This window comes from Danio rerio, chromosome 15 (genome assembly GCF_052040795.2).
Source record: "Danio rerio strain M-AB ecotype USA chromosome 15, GRCz13ab, whole genome shotgun sequence".
Taxonomy (NCBI): Eukaryota; Metazoa; Chordata; class Actinopteri; order Cypriniformes; family Danionidae; genus Danio; species Danio rerio.
This window is the reverse complement of record NC_141035.1, coordinates 10,067,058-10,088,774: the sequence shown is the minus strand read 5'-3', so window position 1 is coordinate 10,088,774 and position 21,717 is coordinate 10,067,058. Positions and strand designations below refer to the sequence as shown.

Genomic DNA, 21,717 nt, shown 5'->3' with positions numbered 1-21,717 from the left:
CCCAAAGATGACTTTGTTATGTAATATTATGTTTTACAGAAACAAACTATGCTTAAAAATGACAGACATACAGTACTAGACATAAAAAAAAACGTTCTAACTATATAAAATAAAGGAAATATATAATAGGCCAACTGATATTTTATCGTTTTAAGTGCAATTTGTTTATTTATTATATCAAGCACTTTCTAAATTAATGTGTTTTAATTTATGACCGGCAGATGGCAGAAAAGATCAGTAATGCGTCGTTGCAAAATTAAGGAAATAATGGCAAGAGATTTGAAAAAGGTTATATTACTTTATTCAGTTTTGCTTATAGTTAGGCTATAGTTTAATATAATTAGGCCTACATTAACAAATTATCATTACAGCGTAATGTAAGTGCAATCTCTACATTTTATGTTTTTTTTCTATGCTGTTTATTTTGCTTGCCACATGTAACATGTGACAATAATAATTGTCATATATTTATATTCCTATTGAAAATAAACTAATTTAAGAGGCGGTTTTCCTAAATTCCACAGTGAAACAGGTGCTTTGCGACCCCAATGAGCCTGTTTTCTCTGCCATATACATAATATTATTTCAAATAAAGAAATATGAAAATATGCATTGAACTAAAGAAAATATGCATTAAATAAAAATATACATTTACTGGCTTATTTAAAATGCACTTTTCCTTTAATAAATGTTTGTGTTTGCTTACTTGCAATAATCTATTAAACAAAATCTACAGACACATAATTCACTGTAAATAAGACTGCGTCATTTAAATCAGTTTTAATAAAAAGGAAGCGTAGCGTTCACAAGCAGAAATCTTTCAACGCGCTATTATTGTATCTTTTTGGTGGCACATTATGAATATTAAATCAGCCATGTGAAGTGGGAGGAGTTAGTCAAATGAAAGCTGACTATAAAAGCTGCCTTTCTCACTCCTCACCCAGTAGTTGTAGAGCAAGAGAACTTTCTAGTTGTCCGTGGAGACCTTCTTGAGTGTTTGGGATTTATTGACTGTTTACACGTCTTGCAGCCAAGCAAGCGTATTCACGCAGCGCTCGTAGGGGCCAGTTCTTTATAAAGTGCTGTTTTTAATGTGTTTTCCTCGGGTCACTCCATCGGGAGTGCGCGAGCCACCTGCGGTCCGGTCATGGATTACAGTAACCTGATGGCGCCTCCGGTTCCCCCGCACATGCCCCAGTCTCCGTCAGCCGCGCACTGCCAGGGCCGCCTGCTTAAGTGCGTGTTTCTCGGGGACGGGGCTGTGGGAAAAACCAGCCTCATTGTAAGCTACACAACCAATGGATATCCAACAAAATATGTCCCGACAGCGTTTGACGACTTCTCAGGTGAGTGTGGGTTGGTGTACTGCAGCGCATCAGCTGCAAACAACAAAAAACAAACTTACATTTGTGAATATCTTAGTTGTTTTGGTAGGCTAAAACCTTTTTTCAGTAATTGAAGCCATTTCTATGTGTTATAGCAGAGCAATGCATTTCATCACCAGAACATTTTGACCCTAATTTTGGACACGATTTATAAACTTTCAGCTCATTTTTTGTTAATGTTTTGGTTTATTTATTTGTTTGACTTGGAAAAGTGTCATTAAAATAACTTCAGGTATTTTCTAATTTGAATAAATATATATTTTTTGTGTTTTTAAAATAAAATTTAAAGTTAAACAAACTGTTTTTGTTAAGTATTAGCCATATATATATATATATATTATTATTTTTTCAAATCTATTAATCAAACTTCATGTCTTTAGTTAATAAATTGGCTATAACTAAAATATAGACATATTTATAAAAAAATCATATTCATAAAAAGTATAAGAACTTAATGCAATTTGTATTAGTAGTAATAGTTGTAGTAAAACTTTTATGCCATTATGATTCTTTCATTTCAAAACATTGTTATAAAGTATTGTTATTTACAATCCTTTTTTAATTATTTTTATTATTATTATTAATATTCATTTATTTATTATTACTATTATTATTTGTATTTTTTTTTCAAATCTAATAATCAAAACAATATTAGATAAAAACTATGTAGACACTTAAAAGTCAAGAACTGCAACAACAACACAGAGAAATGGACTAAAAAGTCACTAGCACTACTTGTTCTTAAAAATGTACAAAAATAAACATTAGCATTATTAATTTAGATTTTCTCAGTTAAACAAATCTTTAAGTATTTCATGTCTTTAGTTAATAAATTGGCTATAACTAAAATATACACATATTTATAAAAAATCATATTTATAAAAAGTATAAGAACTTAATGCAGACTCAAATTTTATAACCTAATGAAAGTTCTTTAAAGATCATATGGTAAAATATTTTTTTAATCAAAGAGCACGTTGCATATGAGGGTATGTTTACAAGACAACAATTTACAAGCTTTATGTTTTAATTTTGAAAGGTTTTGCACACAGACAATAATGTTCTCAACAAATTTAGTCATTTTGCCTGCCAATCAAAGTTGGCAAAGTTCTTTTGTAAAGAAACGTTTGTGCACAGAGCACATACAGTTCTAAAAGGGATGGTTCACCAGAAATGAAAATATTGCCATTCAAACACTGTTGACATGTAAACTAATGGCCAAAACTACTAAAAAGTTTGCAGCTTTTATATAAAAGAGTTATTAAACATCACGCCATCCTGCATAAATTGTGAATGGATGTCAAACAAGAGCCAGTCATGGTCAGATCCCCATTAAATTCCCACAAGCCTGTCTTTGTAGTTCTAAACCTGTTGCGCAATATCGCAATCCTAAACATCTGAGCCCTAAAATCAATTGGGTCTCCTGCTGGAGCCATAGGCGACGTCACCCTCACTGGCTTCAGAGCAGTTACGCAATTCAACAGGTGCCGCACTGGGGCGAAGGGGCCAAATTAAAGACCGATCATATGACAGGGATTTGGAGACTATTATACAATGGGCTCTGAACACTTTGAAGTGACGGAGCATCAGCAGATCACTTTACTGAGGCCTGCTGGAATGAACAGTCGGATTTAACTGCACACTCAGACCTACAGATATGAGCAATGCATGAACAATGAGATGCAGAACATGCATTATATCTAAACTGCAGATCTGTATCATGTTCGTGGGGGTGTATGGTTTTTATTATTGGTTTTATTGTTGTTATAATAATAATAATAATAATAATAATAATAATAATAATAATAACAATAATAATAATAATAAGTATTATTATTATTATTAATAGTATTTGTATTAGTAGTAATAGTTGTAGTAACACTTTTATGCCATTATGATTCTTTTATTTGAAAACCTTGTTTAAAAGTATTGTTATATACAATTCTTTTTTATTATTGTTATTATTAATAATAATAATAATAATCATTTATTTATTATTATTACTATTATTATTTGTATAATTATTATTATTATTATTATTTGTAATCCATTATTATTATTATTATTATTATTATTATTATTAATAATAATATTATTAATAATATTATTTGTATTAGTAGCAATAGTTGAAGTAAAACTTTTATGATTCTTTTATTTCAAAACATTGTTATAAAGAATTGTTATTTACAATTCTTTATTATTATTATTATTATTATTATTATTATTATTATTATTATTATTATTAATAATAATAATAATAATAATAATAATAATAATTTATTCATTATTACTAGTATTATTTGTATAATAATAATTATTATTTTTAATCCTCTATTATTATTATTATTATTATTATTATTATTATTATTATTATTATTATTATTATTATTATTATTATTATGTTGTTGTTGTTGTTGTTGTTGTTGTTTTGTTGTTTATGTTGTTGTTGTTGTTGTTGTTGTTAATAACAATAATGGCAACAATAATGATAATAGTTGTTGTTATCTTGTTATCTTATATTACAAACATTTTAAGAAAATATTGTTTTTGATGTTGCTATTATTATAAACCTTTTTTATATTATCTGTTAGTCCATTATATGAAAGTATTATTTATTTACATTTGTTAATTTATTATTATAATTCATTCTTATTTAAATTACTAAATAATGAGTTCTACAATATGTTATTCTATGTCTTGTCTTTGTATATAGTTTAATATTTATATTATAATTTAAGGGAAAGTGTTTATCATTCAAATCATGTTTTAATCCTAAAAGCTTTATAAGTATGTCTTATTTACAGCTGAAGTCTCATGGCTGTTTGTTTTGTTTACCATGTCAGCTGACTAAATGGAAACCAGTGTGTGTGTGTGTGTGTGTGTGTGTGTGTGTGTGTGTGTGTGTGTGTGTGTGTGTGTGTGTTGGCAGTAAAATGACTCATTGTTTCCCTCCTCTTTTTCCTCCAGCGGTCGTACAGGTGGACGGTCAGCCAGTGAGACTGCAGCTCTGTGACACTGCAGGACAGGTAAGACCTCCTGTGCCCCACTCCGTAACACAATCGTCCCACAATCATAACATCACGTTTAATTCCATTCATTTTAAACCAACCCCTATAAAGAAACTCGATATTTGATGAAAGAAGGCATTTGGGTCACTCTGAAACCAGCATTTCAGATTGTGCAACCAAAAACGTAGCAATTAGAGGGATGGCGTACTGTGAGGAAATCATAAAGCGAGGGAAAAAGAACAATCCTCCAGCTATTGGCACGCAGGTACTGGATCTCCCTTGTGTTTTCGGAGCCATGCAGGCTTGAACAGGGCACCGTTCAAGCAGCGCTTTTGCCTCCAAGTGTTGTTTTTGATGCCAAGCATTTTTACTGATTGTTTTCAAGCTCCTGCTTTCGAAACCGGCTTTTCGTATCACTGACAAACAGCCTGAAAAGGCTTGGCATTGATTCAGATTTTCCATATGATACGGTTGAAGGGTTTTAAACTCAGAAATGGACACTCCTTTGTCATGAGTTAACAAATACGCGACTCTGCCCTCTTAGTACATAACCTATAAATCCCTTTCAGAGACAAGCTCAGGCAAAAAGATAAGAGTTCAGCAGGCTTTCATGTAGAGAACCGACAAATGCACTTTGCACAAACAAAGGCTGCTATCACAAAAGCTTGCTAGTTCGGTTTGTTTGGATGTACTTCTGTTGTGTTGTGCAGGTGACCATGTCAACAAAGGGAAATAGCTGTCAGTTGATTATGATAATGACTGTGTGTCTGATATTAAGTGCTATTTAATGACCGGAGTTATTTTGACTGTAAGGCTGGATAACATAACGACAGGGTCATTTTCATTCATTCATTCATTTATTTTCTTGTCGGCTTAGTCCCTTTATTAATCTGGGGTCGCCACAGCGGAATGAACCGCCAACTAATCCAGCAAGTTTTTACGCAGTGGATGACCTTCCAGCCACAACCCATCTCTGGGAAAGGGTCATTTTCATTAATTCGTTTACATTCGGCTTAGTCCCTTTATTCATCAGGGGTCACCACAGCGGGATGAACTGCCAAATTATTTAGCATATGTTTTACACAGCAGGTGCCCTTCCAGCTGCAACCCAGTACTGGGAGACATCCTCACACACACACACACACACACACACACAGTCATAAACTACAGTCAATTTAGTTTATTCAATTCACCTATACCGCATGTCTTTGGACTGTGGGGGAAACCGGAGCACTTAGAAAAAAAACACACGAACACGGGGAGAACATGCAAACTCCACACAGAAATACCAACTGACCAAACCGGGACTCGAACCAGTAACCTTCTTGCTGTGAGGTGACAGTGCTAACCACTGAGCCACCGTGTTGCCCAGGATCATTTTAATATTAAAAAAATATTACGTTGCCAGCCAGTTACCGTTTACAGTAAGCTGCTGACTGGGAATAATAAGATATTTTGCATAATCCAGCTGAAATTTTGCAATTATTATTACACACACTTGACAAATGTGAAATTGCATAAATTAATTTAAAATGTCAAAATGATTACCTTTCCTGGGAAATACTTGAAGAAGAATTAAAAACTCAAAAGTACTGTTTAATGGAGAGAAGATAACAGTTTTATCAATTTTCGGTAACATTTTAGTCTGTCACAATTTACTGAATTAACAAAACAACTAGCTTAATAAAGTACTATGTTTATTAATAGTAAGTAATGTAAAAGTTGGGTTTAGGTTTTAGGTTAAAAATCTGTTATTTTACTATTTTTTTTTTTCAGCAGCTAAGGTGCCAGAAAAGAAAACATAAAATAACGGCCGTTAAATTAAATACATTTGCCTTAAAAATTTAAATTTTAGGTAAATGTCTGTAATTTACCTTCTGTTATTTTATGGTAATTGTCTGTAATTTACCAGCCGTTATTTTACTTTTTTTTCCAGCAGCTAGGGTGCCAGAAAAAAAATAATTAAAAAACGGCTGGTAAATTACAGACATTTACTATAAAATAACAGACTTTAAATTACAGAAATTTCCTTAAATGTAAATTTCTGGTAAACTTCTGTAATTTACTTTCTGTTATTTTACGGCAAATGTCTGTAATTTACCGACCGTTAGTTTACGTTTTTTTTCCAGCACCCCAGCTGCCGAAAAAAAAAAACACGTAAAATAACAGATTTTTATTTACAGTGTAGGGATACAGAATATGTGCTAATCAGGGGTGTCCAAACTCTGTCCTGAAGGGCCGGTGTCCTAGAAAGTTTAGCTCCAACCCTAATTAAACACACCTGAACCAGCTAATCAAGCTCTTATTATATAAACTAGAACCTTCCAGTCTGGTGTGTGGAAGCAAGTTGGAGCTAAACTCAGCAAGACACCGGCCCTCCTGGAAAGAGTTTGGACACCCCTGGTACAATTAGAGTTTATGTTCAGCTATTTCACTTGAAAGGCAATGCAAATAACCTATTTTATGCACTAAGGGTAAAATTACAGAAACTATTCACAACAGCCTGAGAAAACGGCAAATTTTAGATGAAAAATTTACACTGCACCTTTTAGGTTTTTGCATTTAAACTCTTCAAATGTAAAAAGTATAAATATTCTTTATTGAAGAGTTAAAATCAATGTAATAGGCAGGTAATAAGTAGGCCCACATGGAATCTGCAGATTTTTGCAGGTTTTTAGCACACCATTGATTCTTTGTATTCACTTGTTTAAATGTGTCAGGGCCAGTAAACAGAAAAAAAAGCAGGTGAAGAGAAATAATTTATTATAGAAGGCAAAAAAAGGCAGATCAGTCCATACGTAAAAATGGCAAAATTCAAAATAAAAAAGATCCTCTAATGTTAATATCTCAATCTCAGTTCAACAAACGGAAAACAAAATGCTCTTCAGCAAGTGTTTCTCAGTCAAATAGAAAAAAAAAAAAATTATTCAGTCCAAAAAGTTAAAACTAAAATGGCAAAAGAAAATACTTGCACACTTCCCAGTCTAATAAAAAAACAAAACTATTCAGTCCAATGAATGGTTAAAAAAATGGAAGCTTGGGGGGTAGCTGGAAATATCCAGAAACAAAAAAAAAATAGCCAGTTGACTCAGAGGCAGGTATAATGGTCAGAATCAGGCCAGTGTCCAGGACATCGTAAAATGCACAAGTGCAAAGACTTTGGGCAAGCCGGGGACTACACAGAAAGGCTGGGAAGGTAGGGAGAGAGTCCTGGAATAAAACAGAAAAGGGTTAACTAAATGGGTCAGAAGCAAACAACAATCTGGCACAGAACAGCACAAACAAAGAGAATAAATAGGGGAGCTAATGAGGAGAAAATAAGAGACAGGTGAAACACAGGTGAAACAAATCAACTAAATAAATGAAAATGAGGGGGTGGAGAGAAACAAACAAAGCAACATGTAGTTAAATACAAATAAACAAAACTGATACAACCAGCTGATCAGCAAGAAGTCCTGACAAAATGTGTGTACATTTATATGGATTTAGTTTTTATATTTATTTAAATCATTTTTCACTAATATTATTAGGATATAATAATAGTAATATTAAAATGTTCATGATTTATGTACAATATAGTTTGTAAAGTAAAAGTGACTTGCTTTCTTTACCAAATAAGTGGATCTAATTGTATTTGAATTGTATTAGGCCAGTAGTTTATAGTAGGAAATGTGAACTAAAGATTTAGACAAATTTCTAACTAATTTCATTGGCCATGATTACAGAACACTTTTTACAAGTTATTAACCAAGATTCTTTTATTCCGCTTAATTCAATTTAAAGGCTTAACAAGGTTAGCTAGGTAAACAAGGCAAGTTATTGGAAAAAAGTTAAAAAAAAAAAAAAAGAAAAGCAACAACTGTTTTTATTCAAGCCTAATTAAAAGAAATGTCATTTCTTTTGTTGGGAGAGGAACAAATTTAATAGCAAATACTGTGAAAATGACCTTGTTTGTTAATATTAATTGGGATATATTTTAGAAAGAAAAATCTATTTAATTAATATTTTAGAAATTAAAAATTCATAAAAGGACTAATAATATTGCCCAATTTTTTTTTGTATTTACATGTTAGGTACAACAAAAAAAGTAGCCAAAAATGCCTTATGTGTTAAGCCTAATTGGTATTTTCTACGATTCATGAGGCTCTGCTGTCCAAAAAGCATTAGAGATTTATACTTTCAGTTCGTTTGTTCAGCATAAACATCACAGGGTGTGCCAGAGTTGAAAATGTTGGCCAAGTTTAAAAGATGAAAGCGTGCACTGCGTGTTCCACATGCAATGTTCTTTGTAAGCGCCAACCTATAATTTCACTTAATTGCTTCAGGGAATTATAAAGCAGCCCAAGAGCCAGTTAAAAGGATTTTATTATTCGAAATAACAATTTGGAATCCCGCAAATGATTTTCGAGAGGGCTGCATGAGGCCTTGCCTTACGAAACATCACTAATGAAAGTCAATGATAATCTTCATGTGTGTGCAATGCATTTATTGTGTCTTGTGCTTTCTTATCCTCAGGATGAGTTCGATAAGTTGCGCCACTTCTGCTACACGCGGACTGACGTTCTCCTGCTGTGCTTTAGTGTGGTGAGCCCCGCTTCCTTCCAGAACATTGGTGAAAAGTGGGTTCCGGAGATACGACGGCGTTGCCCGCTCACCCCTGTGATACTAGTGGGCACCCAGTGTGACCTTCGGCAGGACGTCAAGGTTCTTATTGACCTTGCAAGACGCAGAGAAAGACCTGTTCTGGAAGAGGACGCCCGAGCCTTGGCCGACAAAATAGGAGCAGTGTCCTACATCGAGTGTTCTTCGCTCACACAGAAAAACCTGAAGGAGGTGTTTGACGCCGCCATATCTGTAGGGCTCCGACATTCAGACAGAAGAGCAAGACGGGAACGGAAGGTTCACAGTACTGCTGATAAAATGAAAATGCTCTCAAAGTCATGGTGGAAGAAGTATATCTGCATACAGTAGCCGAGGTCTTCTGAGGTGATGAACAATGTGATGGACTCTTGCTCAGCATCACGCTCCTCAGGTGGATGATGCTCAGTTGATCATGAATTGGCAACAGAAAGTGTGCTGGTAAATTACCTTTCATGGGATAAAGATTTTCAGCCCCTAAGGCATGGAGTAGGCGAAGAGGACTGTGTTGCCTGTGTTTTCAATGTTGGGATTAGGGTTGCAAAATTCCAAATTGTCAAATCTGGAAACTTACCATGGGAACTATTGGAAATATATGGAAATTACAGGGAATAAACTGGGAATTTACAAAAATCCAGATTATCTTATAATATGTAGCTGTATATATTTAAAATATATTCATCAATCACATACCCTCACGGGAGAGGGGGATTCTTACATCCACTTTAAAATTAAAACAAATTTCTGCAATTAAGTGTAAACATTACAAACATTCAAGTAGGTTTTGACATTACTTGGGTAAATAATAGTGTTATAACACAACTAATACTACAACCCTGCCGGCACAGGACGTCGACATGATGTCATATTGATGTTGTACCCCAACGTCATGGGGACATTGGATTTCCTTTGGAAATGAAAATCGGGTTGAACTCAGAATCCAACATCAGGTTGACATCAATGTCCAACATCCAACCTAAAATCAATCAAAAACCAAACAAATATCATCGTCTACTCCTGTTACACCTTGAGGTTGTGTGGACTTTACCAATATGACATCTATCAGATGTTGGATTTTGGTCAACAAATCTTAAAATCAACTAAATATCAACATAATTTGACGCTGTTATTGGACGTTAAAATAACGTTGTCCTTAGAAGTTATCTTGACATTGAATTTTGGTCACCTGACGTTATGGCCTAAATCGAACCTAAAATTAACGTCTTATGATGTTGTGTGCCTGCTGGGAAAGTAGTGCTAATTGTAAAAAAAGCACCCTTTTCTTTATATTAACCCAAGCTAGTGCTTCTGTCTTCCCCTTGCCAGTTTTCATACATCTGCACGGTATACATTACTATTTTTAATGTTTATAATCTTCAAGGCTGAATTTATTTGATCAAAGATACAGAACTGAACATATTACTAGCCTATGACCAAACAATTTAGCTTCATATGTGATGCAGTTTACATTCCGCACATTTCAAATTCCTGTAAATTCCCTAAAATTCCCGGTAAGTTTCCAAATTGGAAAGTTTCCAAAATGTTGCAGATGAATTTACTATGAAAACCTTCTGGAACTTTGCAACCTTTGTTAAGAAGCCATTGTTTATGCTACTGTTTCTGGAAATCAGTCACTGGTTCCACCCTTTTAATGACATCATGCATGTCATTAAATGCAGCAAGTGTTTATCGGTTTGACGGTCAATTGACAGAACTTTAACAACAGATCGCACTCAAAGTGAGCGTTGGTATCACGCCAAAAACATACGGACACCACATAACATGCCAAACGTCAGACAACAGCTGGTCTCTTACCTCTACCGATTCAAATTTAGATGTTTTTGCGTCAATCGTGATTGGCAGAGATAATATGCATCATCACAAGGTGATTATGATTGGCAGTCCTGCCAGCCAATAGTGCTCCATACATATGCGGTACCTAAATGTGAAAGTGACAGGTCATGTAAAAAGAGAGAGAAAGAGTTAGAAACAACTTACACACACAATATACAGTGTACGGTTCACAAATTTTCATATTCAAAATTGCATAATATTTACAATATTATGTAGTCTAAACTTGGCATTAAAGTCGAATTTTGAAATTGATTCATACTGGCTACATTTCTGAATGGGAAATAATAAATGTAAAGGAGTGTGATTGGAAGACTGGACTTCAATGCATATCATCTCAGAGGCTTTAGCTACTTAGAAATGTCTGAGCCAGATTTGTTTTGTCTTTTAAAATGATCCCCAGATCTCCAAATTTTTTCTTGATTTTGCTCCAAATAACTCGTCAGTTGTGTTTTATCTGCACTCTGAGGCAAAATAGAGCTATAGCGGTTTCCCTGGTCGCAGTAAAATTTAATGGTTTGCATCAGTTTGCCAGAAGGACACAGTTTTGTTCATTGAACACATGGAAACTCTATTAATTGCTAGCCTAATGTTCATATTTCTGCTGACACTCAAAATGGCTGAACTGGAACACTGCTGACCTCCTCCACAATCAACACCATATGATTATGGTTTCAAAAACCATCTACTGTTTTCATTTAATAACCAAATACAGTGCCACACTTTCTAATTTATGTCTTCCACCTGATAAATGCATGTGCAAATGTTATGTGACTATGTTAATGATGCTAGCATGCTAACACTGGTGATTTAAGCGCTTTTTTTTTGTTTGTTTACCCTCCATTTCTGCAGTTTTATAGCAGTCACATGGGCACTCCAAGTGGAACATATATGCCATGATGTTTAAGTTGTCACTCAGCAATCATTTGATCATTTTGATTGTCCATAAAGGGTGTAATTACCCTTGTATCCTGGTAAACACAGTTCCGCGATGTGAAATGTAGGTTTGGGGAACAGTAGAGCTACAGTATGATTAGCTTTATACGCTGCAGTGCACTAGACTTGATCTATACAGACGTGCCATGTTGTAAAAAGTCTAGTACAAAGTTCTTTGGTTATGTATCCTCCTGTTTAACCAGCAGTGATGGGGAGGATCGGCCAATGAGCTGTTGAATTTGCTTCTCATTATTCAGAAGCCCAATCAGAATCAATCTGCCAGAGATCGGAGCGCAACAGTGAAGTGACTGCATTGTATTTTCTGTTTTAAAACATTAATCTGATCAATTTTATATTGTCATGTTGGCAACAGCATTTCAATGTGTTTATTTTTAAAGTCTTTTTAATTAATCTGCAGAACTGAGAAAATTAAATGAGGAAGATGTTTCCTCCTAGGCCAAAAACCGAGAGGTCGTTCACTGTTGCACTCTTTACAGCTACACATCATCAGGAAATGGCCTCTGACCTTTATGTTTAACTGTCAGCGTGATAACTTTATCAGGGTAATCTACTTTTAGATTTGTACATTTTATGATTGCATTTAAATTTCTCTTACTCTATAAATGCTCCTGATTTGGTACCGTATGTGTGAGAGTGTGTAACTGCTATCCATGATTTTCATGGAAAATAAATGTGACATTAACTGAAACCTGAATGTCTGTTTCTTCTATAGACCCTTTCAATGTGGAGATTTCATTGGCTCATTAACGTGTCCTGCTAGTTGTTAAACTGTTTCACAACTGTAACAAGAGATAATTCATTTATAACTTAACGTTTTAACAGCTATCATAGCATTGTTTACCAATATGTTGACCATTTTAGATTCTCAGAAGCTATGGAAATTAAAAATGTGGGTCCCACTTTATATTAAGTGGCCTTAACTAATACGTACTTACACAGGAACTAATAGTTTGTTACAATGTACTTATTGTGTAAATACATGTATTTACTGTGTACTTATGCTTAATTAAATACATGTATGTAATTACATTGGTAATTAACTTTTGTAATTACATTTGTAAGTACACTGTTGACCATCCCCACACCTTAACCCACCCTTAAACCTACCCATGCCACCAAACCCATCCTCTATCCCAACTCAAAAGCACCACAAGTGTTCTCAAATACATCATAAACACAGTAAGTACATTGTATTTATTTTTTGATGTAAGTACATAGAAGTTAAGGACACTTAATATAAAGTGGGACCAAAATGGGAAACAGGAAATATGTTAGGTTGATATTAGGTTATATTTAGGTCACCAGCATCAAAGAACAATGTTAATTCGACGTACAATAATGACTCGAAATGAAATGTTTTGTTTAAAAGTGACCAAAATTCAACGTCACCAAAAACAAATGTCAAATTGATGTCAAACACTGACTTTATTCATCAGGTGTGGCAACCAAAATCCAACATCTGATAGACGTTATAGTGGTAACGTCCACACAACGCCAAGCTGTAACATCACTAGACATTGATATTTAGTTGAGACGTGGTCAAAATGCAACGTTTGGCCAACATTAGACATTGACGTCAGCCTGACGTTGGGTTTTGCAGCATCCCACGTCATTGGGGTACAGCGTCAATATGACATCATGTTGATGTCCTGTTGTTGCTGTTATTGTTTACATACCTCAAAATGGTCTATAACTGTTATACATGTTTATAGCAAACTTTCTATAATATCATATGAAGACATCAGTAAATCTTTTACGATCATCTGTGATTTACAATTTTGCAAATATTTTACCCCGTAAGCATGTCACAGAGAGACGATTAGAAATCACCTTGTGTACAAACATCACTTAAAGTGGGATGTCACATGAAGTGAAGAAGAGTAAGCTAAATGTTTATATAACATTTGAGAAATAAGATTTTAGGGTTGAAAGTGACCAAAATCCAACTTCACCAAAAAACAACGTCATATTGATGTCAAAAACTTCCACACAATGTTAAGCTGTAACATCATTAGACATTAATATTTAGTTGAGACCTGATCAAAATGCAACGTCTGGCCAACATTAGAAATTGACGTCAGCCTGACGTTGGGTTCTGACGTCAACCTGATTTTCATTTCCTAACAAAATGCAGCGTCCCACGACATTGAGGTACAACGTTAATATGACATCATGTTGATGTCCTGTGCCTGCTGGGTTTTTATTGTTTACATACCGCAAAATGGTCTATAACTGTTATGTTTATAGCAACTAGCAGTACAACTGACTTTCTATAAGATCACATGAGAACATCAGTAAATCTTTTAAGATCATTAATGATGTACAATTTTGCAAATGTTTTACCCCGTAAGCACATCACAGAGAGACTATTAGAAACCACCTTGTGTACAAGCATCACTTAAAGTGGGATGTTACATGAAGTAAAGAAGACTAGGCTAAATGTTTATACAAAATTTGAGAAAGAAGATTTTAGGGATTAGCAAATCAAGTGAAACCGCCAAATGCATGTCCTTGCAAAATGTTTGGAGCTTTCATATGATCAGGGTTGCCATTTTAGGCTCTTACAACCCAACTAAAATGCATTCCAAATAATTCAAAAAGTCTTATTTTTGGGGTTTATACAATAGTAATAGTTTGTGTTTTGAGAAAAATGTCAATTTGTGTTCTATTATTTAAACTAATGACTTTTTTACTAATGACTTCTTCACTTCATGTGACATCCTACTTTAAGTGATGTTTGTACACAAGGTGAATTCTAATAGAAAAAATAAAAATAAAACCACTGTTATTTAGATCATATGTAGAGCGTAAATAGACAATTAGTCAAACAACTTTTTTTTTTTCCTTTTGCTTAGTTCCTTTATTCATTAGGGGTCGCCACAGTGGAATGAACCGCCAACCTATCCAGCATAGGTTCTACACATCGGATGCCCTTCCAGTTGCAACCCAGTACTGGGAAACCCATAGATATTCATTTACACACATACACTACGGCCAATTTGGTTTATTCAATTCACTTATAGCACAGCAGTTCAAGAGTTTAACACTGAAGACTTGTGGAGACAGTGAATACTTTGCAAACACCACTAATTGTGGAAATGATTTCTCAGCAAATGTATTTTGTATTTTTCAAAACTTGCTCTAATTATTCTGAATTTCAATCAAAACAAACTAAACATTTTTTATTTTGGCAAATTATCATTTTCTGAGGGGGAAAATGTTCTAATTTACAATATTTTTATTTGAAAGTTGGAAGAAATGGTATCGGAAGTTTAAACAACACATTTTAAGCCCACAAAAAGAATACTATGGTAATGTATTGTAAACATTATAGTGTCTTTTATAGAAGCATTCTATAATAGTGTATTATACAGTATATAATAAAGAATATCTGACTATTTGTCTGCAGCAGACTGTATTAACAATATTGAACTGATAAACTGCAATAAATACTATAGTATACTCTAGTTTTTACAACAGTCAACAAAGTGGTTTATTGTAATATCTGCACAGCCATATCACCCTGCAGCCCAAGACCAGTTACTTACTGAAGCTAAGCAGGGCTGAGCCTGGTCAGTATCTGGATGGAAGATCATGTGGACAAACCAGGTTGCTGTTGAAAGCGTTGTTAGTGAGGCCAGCAGGAGTTGCTCAACCTGTGGTCTGTGTGACTCCTTATGACCCAGTAAAGTGAAGGGAACACTATACTGTCAGTGAGCGCCGTCTTTCGGATGAAATCATAAACCAAGGTCGTGACTCTCTGTGGTCATTAAAAATCCCATGGCACTTCTCGTAAAAAGTAGGGATGTTGCCCCGGTGTCCTGGCCAAATTCAACTCATCTGGGTTGTTGCTAGATTAGATAGGGTTATGGCAGGAAGTTAACGAGAATTATTTATATTATTTATTGCATTTCCCATTTTTTGTATTTTATTGACGCCTACCCCCAATTTATGTACATATCGCTACTCCAGCCAGCCACGTATACGATCTAGACTTTAATTTCCATCGGCCCTTACCCATCATAGCCTCCCAATCATCCCCGAATCGTACAAATTCGTAAGCGTTCCGTAGTATTGAAATGTACGATTTTAAAAAGAAAACGTGGCACCAAACCCCGCCCCTAAACCCAACCGTCATTGGGTGATGAACAATTTGTATTAAATTGTATAATAAGATCGATTTATTTATTAACTTTATTATAGCTGCAACTGATTTTATTTATTTATTTATTTTTACATGGGAACATTTTAAACACATAAATCTAGAGAACTCAAGAATTCTATTATTTAATTAAGAATTGGGTCTAATTTTTTTCCCCAAACTGTATATGGTAGGGAAGAATTCTTAAAAGATATTTGATGTTACATCTATAAAAATAGTTGGATTGTTAAAATTTCATTACTTCAGTCCATGCCACCAAAATCTTACGGTTGGCAAACCTGTAATAGTTCTCGTTCACAATCTCTACCCTGCTGAAAAATCCAGCTTAAACCAGCCTAGGCTGGTTGGCTGGTTTTAGCTGGTCGACCAGCCTGGTTTTAGAGGGGTTTTGGCCATTTCCAGGCTGGTTTCCAGCCATTTCCAGCCTGGTCCTAGCTGGTCAAGCTGGAAAATGACCAGCCAAATCCAGCTGTATATAGCTGGTTTTGGCTGGACTCCCAGCTTGGCTAGGCTGGTCAAGCTGGTTTTAGCTGGTCATTTCCCAGCCTGACCAGCTAAGACCAGGCTGGAAATGGCTGGAAACCAGCCTGGAAGTGGCCAAAACCCCTCTAAAACCAGCCTGGTCGACCAGCTAAAACCAGCCAACCAGTTTTGGCTGGTTTAAGCTGGATTTTTCAGCAGGGATATACTATTCATTTTAAGATAATGATTGTAGTTTAAGCTAATTTTATTCTCTATTATTACTTTACCATTTACCATTAAAGTTTGTTATACTGTTGAAAAATTTAACTATTTCACTGGTTATTTTGATGTTGCTTTGATTTTAAAAATTGTACTAGACTTATTTGCCCTGAATGCATTTGCCCTGAATGTATTTGCCTTGATGCAGGCTTTACAGCTTAACTAGCGCAGGGCACTGGGCCACAGGGAAATTGGATGCTAAAAGGAAACTCGCACACAGAATTCTGATTATAATTATGTCTGCAACAGCCTCACAGTAACCCATCATTAAGAGGATTTGTTTTGTCTCAAAGAAAAAGCCAACTGTGCAGAGTTCAGAGTGTGTTCAGAGAATAGTCTGTGCCTAGCTTAGCATGCGTAGCATTTCACTGAGCAATAAACAACAGTTACTCTTAAACCATAATGTGCAGTTTTACAATACAATATGCTATAATATAGCACTCAGACAGTCTTGTGGTTGAAGGAAGATCACAGTTAGCACACTTTCATACACACAACAATTGTCAATATATAAATATATACAGTGGGTATAAAAAATGTTCACTCTTTGCTATATTGCAGCCATTTGCTAAAATCATTTACGTTTGTTTCTTTTCCTCAATAATGTACACACAGCACCCCATATTGACATAAAAACACAGAATTGTTGACATTTTTGCAGTTTTATTATTAAAAAAGAAAAACTGAAATATTTTTCCAGGACTGGGTTGCAGCTGGAAGGACATCCGCTGTGTAAAGCATATGCTGAATAAGTTGGGGGTTCATTCCGCTTTGGCGACCTCTAAATAAAGGAACTAAGTTGAAAGAAAATGAATGAAAAACTGAAATATCAAATGGTTTTATTCAGACCCTTTGCTCAGTATTTAGTAGAAGCACCCTTTTGATCTCATACAGCCTTTGGGGAAGGTGCAACAAGTTTTTCACACCTGAATTTAGGTGATCCTCATCCATTCCTCCTTGCAGATCTTCTCCAGTTATGTCAGGTTGGATTTTTAGGTCTCTCTGAAGATGCTCAATTGGATTGAGTTCAGGGCTCTAACTGGGCCATTCAAGAACAGTCACAGAGTTGTTGTGAAGCAAACACTTTGTTATTTTTAGCTGTGTGCTTAGGGTCATTGTCTTGTTGGAGGGTGAAACTTCATCCCAGTCTGAAGTTCTGAAGAATATGTTTGTTCAGGATATCACTATGCTTCACTGTTAGGACTGTGTTGAACAGTGTTTGTTCAGGATATCACCATGCATTACTGTTAGGACTGTGTTGAACTGTGTTGAACAGTGCCTTGTTGTCTCCACACATACTGCTTAGAATTTTCTCTCTTGAACAGATCTTTTTTAAGATTGATATAAACCAGTAGCCATTAAATTCTATTGTTTTGTTTTTTACTATGGAAGTTAATGGCTTCCAACATTCTTCAAAATATCTTAGTTTGAGTAAACATAAAAAAGTAAGCCTTAAAGGTTTTGATCCACTTGAGGGTGAGTAAATGTTGTATACATTTTCATTTCTGAATGAACTATCCCTCTAAAGACTCTCAAACAAGTACACATTAAATGCGGTCAGAAATGAAAAACAGATTTCATAATTGTCACACAGTAAAAACAAAAGTTACTCTGCGGTTGAAATCATCTAAACAGAGAGATTTTGCAAGTAACAATAGCAGATCTGAATACACATGTCGTGACCCCAATGTGAACAATCACAATCACACCAAGGTCCCATGAACCCATTGGGGGTCTTCTTATGTAATTTCTGGAAACTGAGGTAACTGAAAGCCTGAACAACAATAGCAATCCCTATTAAAGTTTCATCTTTCAGTTTGTTCTTTATCAGTTCTGCTTGTTTGTTAAAAAACATGCAAAAAGAAGTGCACCATGCTAATCAATCTAAGAATCATCACTACTACATATTGTTGGTTTTCTGGTGATTTGAAGTGCAACTTGGATATATGAAATGTAAACTAAAGACTTTTGATGACTTGATATTGCAGTTAGGTTCTATCTCTCTGGTCACAATAAGAATAAAATGGTTGCAGATAGGCAGGAGTTTTAATATAACTAATATAAAATTTCAATTAGTAGTTATAACTAACTTAAAATTTAAGTTTATGTTTCTTTATGGTATTAATGTAATGTAAACACACTTTCCACATACTGTTTAAAACAACATAGGCTCATTGTGGATACATACACAGGTCTACATTTTTGGAGACTGCGAAATATGTATCCAGAGGTATGTCTGGCTGCATCTGTGAAATTATTGTTATGGGGTGGTGTGACAGCGTGACATCTTCTCTTCCTTTAAGCGCTGACTGATTACCTTAATTTGGACAGCTTTTCCTGCATTACCAGTTTGCCCAGTAGCTCATCACATATACTAATGGACTTTAAACGCGGAGCAGAGTGGTTCCAGAAACCAAGTAAAACAAAAGCAAAAAATAAACAACAGGCTGAAAACATCACAGTAATGTAAAAACAGATCTGGATCTGGAGTCTTCTCTGTTAGTATAGATGATTAACCATGTTGAGGGATGATGACAGCCTTCTAAGCCTAACAGCAGCTGCAGAAAGCCCGTACTGGCCCATATCTATCATCTGATAACCCCTGATAACGTCCATTCAGTCAAGTGATAACATTCCAAGCGGGTTGAGGTGTTTAAAACACCTCAGTCCACAGGTAGCCATTTTGCTTCATGTCTCTTTAAATGCTAATGAGCTGCTGCTCACCCCTTTCCTTTTTAAGACTGCAGAAGTTTTAAACTGCCAATCCATTCTTGGGGAGATAAACCTGTGCAGCACACACAGCGCTCAACCAAAACTTGAGCTTCTGCTGACTTTTGTCTGTTTGACTTAGCATATTTGAAGTTGTTTCCAAATTATGATGAGGAACTGTGTAATTGTGGCTTGTTATCTCTCATGCATATAATCATTGCATACTGTATTATTAATCATTGCAAATCACCAGACCTTTTTGGAAGAGGGTTTTTGTGTAGTAAACGCCAAGAAGGTGAATTAATTCCAGATTCAGACAAGATCTCCATTTTGTATCTTTCCTTCCTTTTAACTGTCTGATAAAGAATAACTTTACACAAATATTATATAAAACCCGCTTATTTGTAATAGAAAAAGGAAGACTTTTTACATTTTTAAAGAGCCCATATTATACATGAAATAGGGTCATATCTTGGTTGTAAGGGTCTCCAACAACAGTTTAATATGCATGCAAGGTCAAAAAACACTTTCGTGGTCTTATAATCTGCATTTATTTTTACCTAATTATCCCAGCGACTCCCGTATGAATCGTCCAGTGATTCATTTGTTCCCAAACCCCTCCTTAGCGCGAAGCTAATCTGCGCTGATTGGACCAATGACAGCCTGTTGCGATTGGTCGACTTCCTTCAGTCAGAGAGTGAAATGCCAAACAGCTAATCAGCAATATAAAAGTAATCACAGTTCATACACGCTCGATAGTGTAGGCGTGGATTTTAGCTGCCAGTGGGTCAATGTAAATACAGACTATGGACTTGAAAATTCAGACGACTGACTATTTTATTGAGCAAAAACTCCAAAAACAGTTAAGGAGATCTCCTAGCTTCTCACTCTGCTCTTTTCACAGACACACACACACACACATATTGCACACACACACACACGCGCACTTAACCCGGCTCCGGACGACAACGCGCGCGCGCAAACACACACACACACACCTCCGGACGACAGCGCGCGCACACGCACACACAGACACACACACTACTCCTCATCCACGGAGCTCCGTTAACAAAGCAGCACGCGTCGCGTTTTTAACGTGACTTTGCACGCGATAAGAGAATATAGCAAGTTAACCTGATACAGTAAACGCGGTTACAAGTAACAAATCACAACTAAATACATTTGCAAGCAATAGTCAACGAGGCAACTCTAATCGCACGTACTTACACTTGAGAAATGGAGGAAGAAAAATCCATCCTGACGTCCATCAGTAAGTTACTCTTTACTGATCCTTCCTTTAACAAACGCTGATGAAGTATTCTTTGTAGCATGTAGTTTGCAGAAGTTTCCAGTAGTTTCCAACTGCTTGGCTATAATGTTGAGGTTTCATCTTTGGGTAGAGACTCAATATATCCATCTGCAGTGTGACTTCAATCGACCGGCATGTTTGTGTGTGTGTGTGTGTGTCTGGGTTTCTGCGTCAGAGGGCGGGGCCTCAGGTTTGAAATCTCCCGGGTTTGCGCGTGCACGTGAATAACTTGGTTTCGTTCGTACGTCATGGCGAAACACCTAATGAATCGGTATCAAGGCGACTCGTTTGAAGCACTATGAGTCGACTCTTTTATAGATGAATCAACAGTTTTAAACACTGTACACTAACAGATTTAAGCCTTAGCTGGATACTTCACTTCACTTAGAGCTGTGTTACAAGCTACATGGAGGGGAATTTTCAAAAACCCATAATATGGGCTCTTTAAGAGAGAGAGAGAGAGAGAGAGAGAGAAAGAAATGGAGTTTACTTTCATTTTCTAAATCGCAGTGAAATAGGGGCTTCTGCCTTAAGTGTCAGTGAAAGACTGTCCAGCAAACACACATGCAGTGAAATTGTGCACAGTTTGTGTCCGTTTTTAAGTAGTTGGAGCATTGTAAATACTTACGCTTACCTCCCTCGCCATGGTAAGCTACCGCAATATAATGCAAATGAGAAAAATGACATCAGTTCATAATAACCGCTTATGATTATTACTGAACCGATACCGAATTGTCCGGGTCTGCATCACGGTGCACCGAATAGGCAATTAATTTTGACACCCATTATGACTAGTCTAGTTTTGGGCTATTATTAGACGTCAATTAGATTTTCCCTGACAGGCCAAGTTTAGCCTTGTTTTAGCCAAGCTGTCTGCGTTTAGATGTCTATTAGATGTCTATTAAATACAAAATTGTTTGCTGGGAGGGTGGGTCAGTCGGTCAGTCGACAGCGGCC

At 35.6% G+C, this 21,717-nt stretch overlaps 1 protein-coding gene and 1 long non-coding RNA gene across 2 annotated transcripts; one reads left to right on the top strand and one right to left on the bottom strand.

Moving 5' to 3' along the window:
• The first annotated feature begins 940 nt into the window (after window positions 1-940).
• Window positions 941-12,527, top strand: rhoub (ras homolog family member Ub). The gene is made up of 3 exons (NM_001017784.3): window positions 941-1,346; window positions 4,353-4,411; window positions 8,909-12,527. The coding sequence occupies exons 1-3, from the start codon at window positions 1,148-1,150 to the stop codon at window positions 9,362-9,364; spliced, it is 714 nt and encodes a 237-aa protein (NP_001017784.2). The 5' UTR covers window positions 941-1,147; the 3' UTR covers window positions 9,365-12,527.
• Window positions 11,500-14,531, bottom strand: LOC147833591 (uncharacterized). The gene is made up of 2 exons (XR_015509051.1): window positions 12,893-14,531; window positions 11,500-12,840 (listed from the first exon to the last, which is right to left on the bottom strand). It is a non-coding gene; the product is annotated as an uncharacterized LOC147833591 (long non-coding RNA).
• Window positions 14,532-21,717: the final 7,186 nt, after the last annotated feature.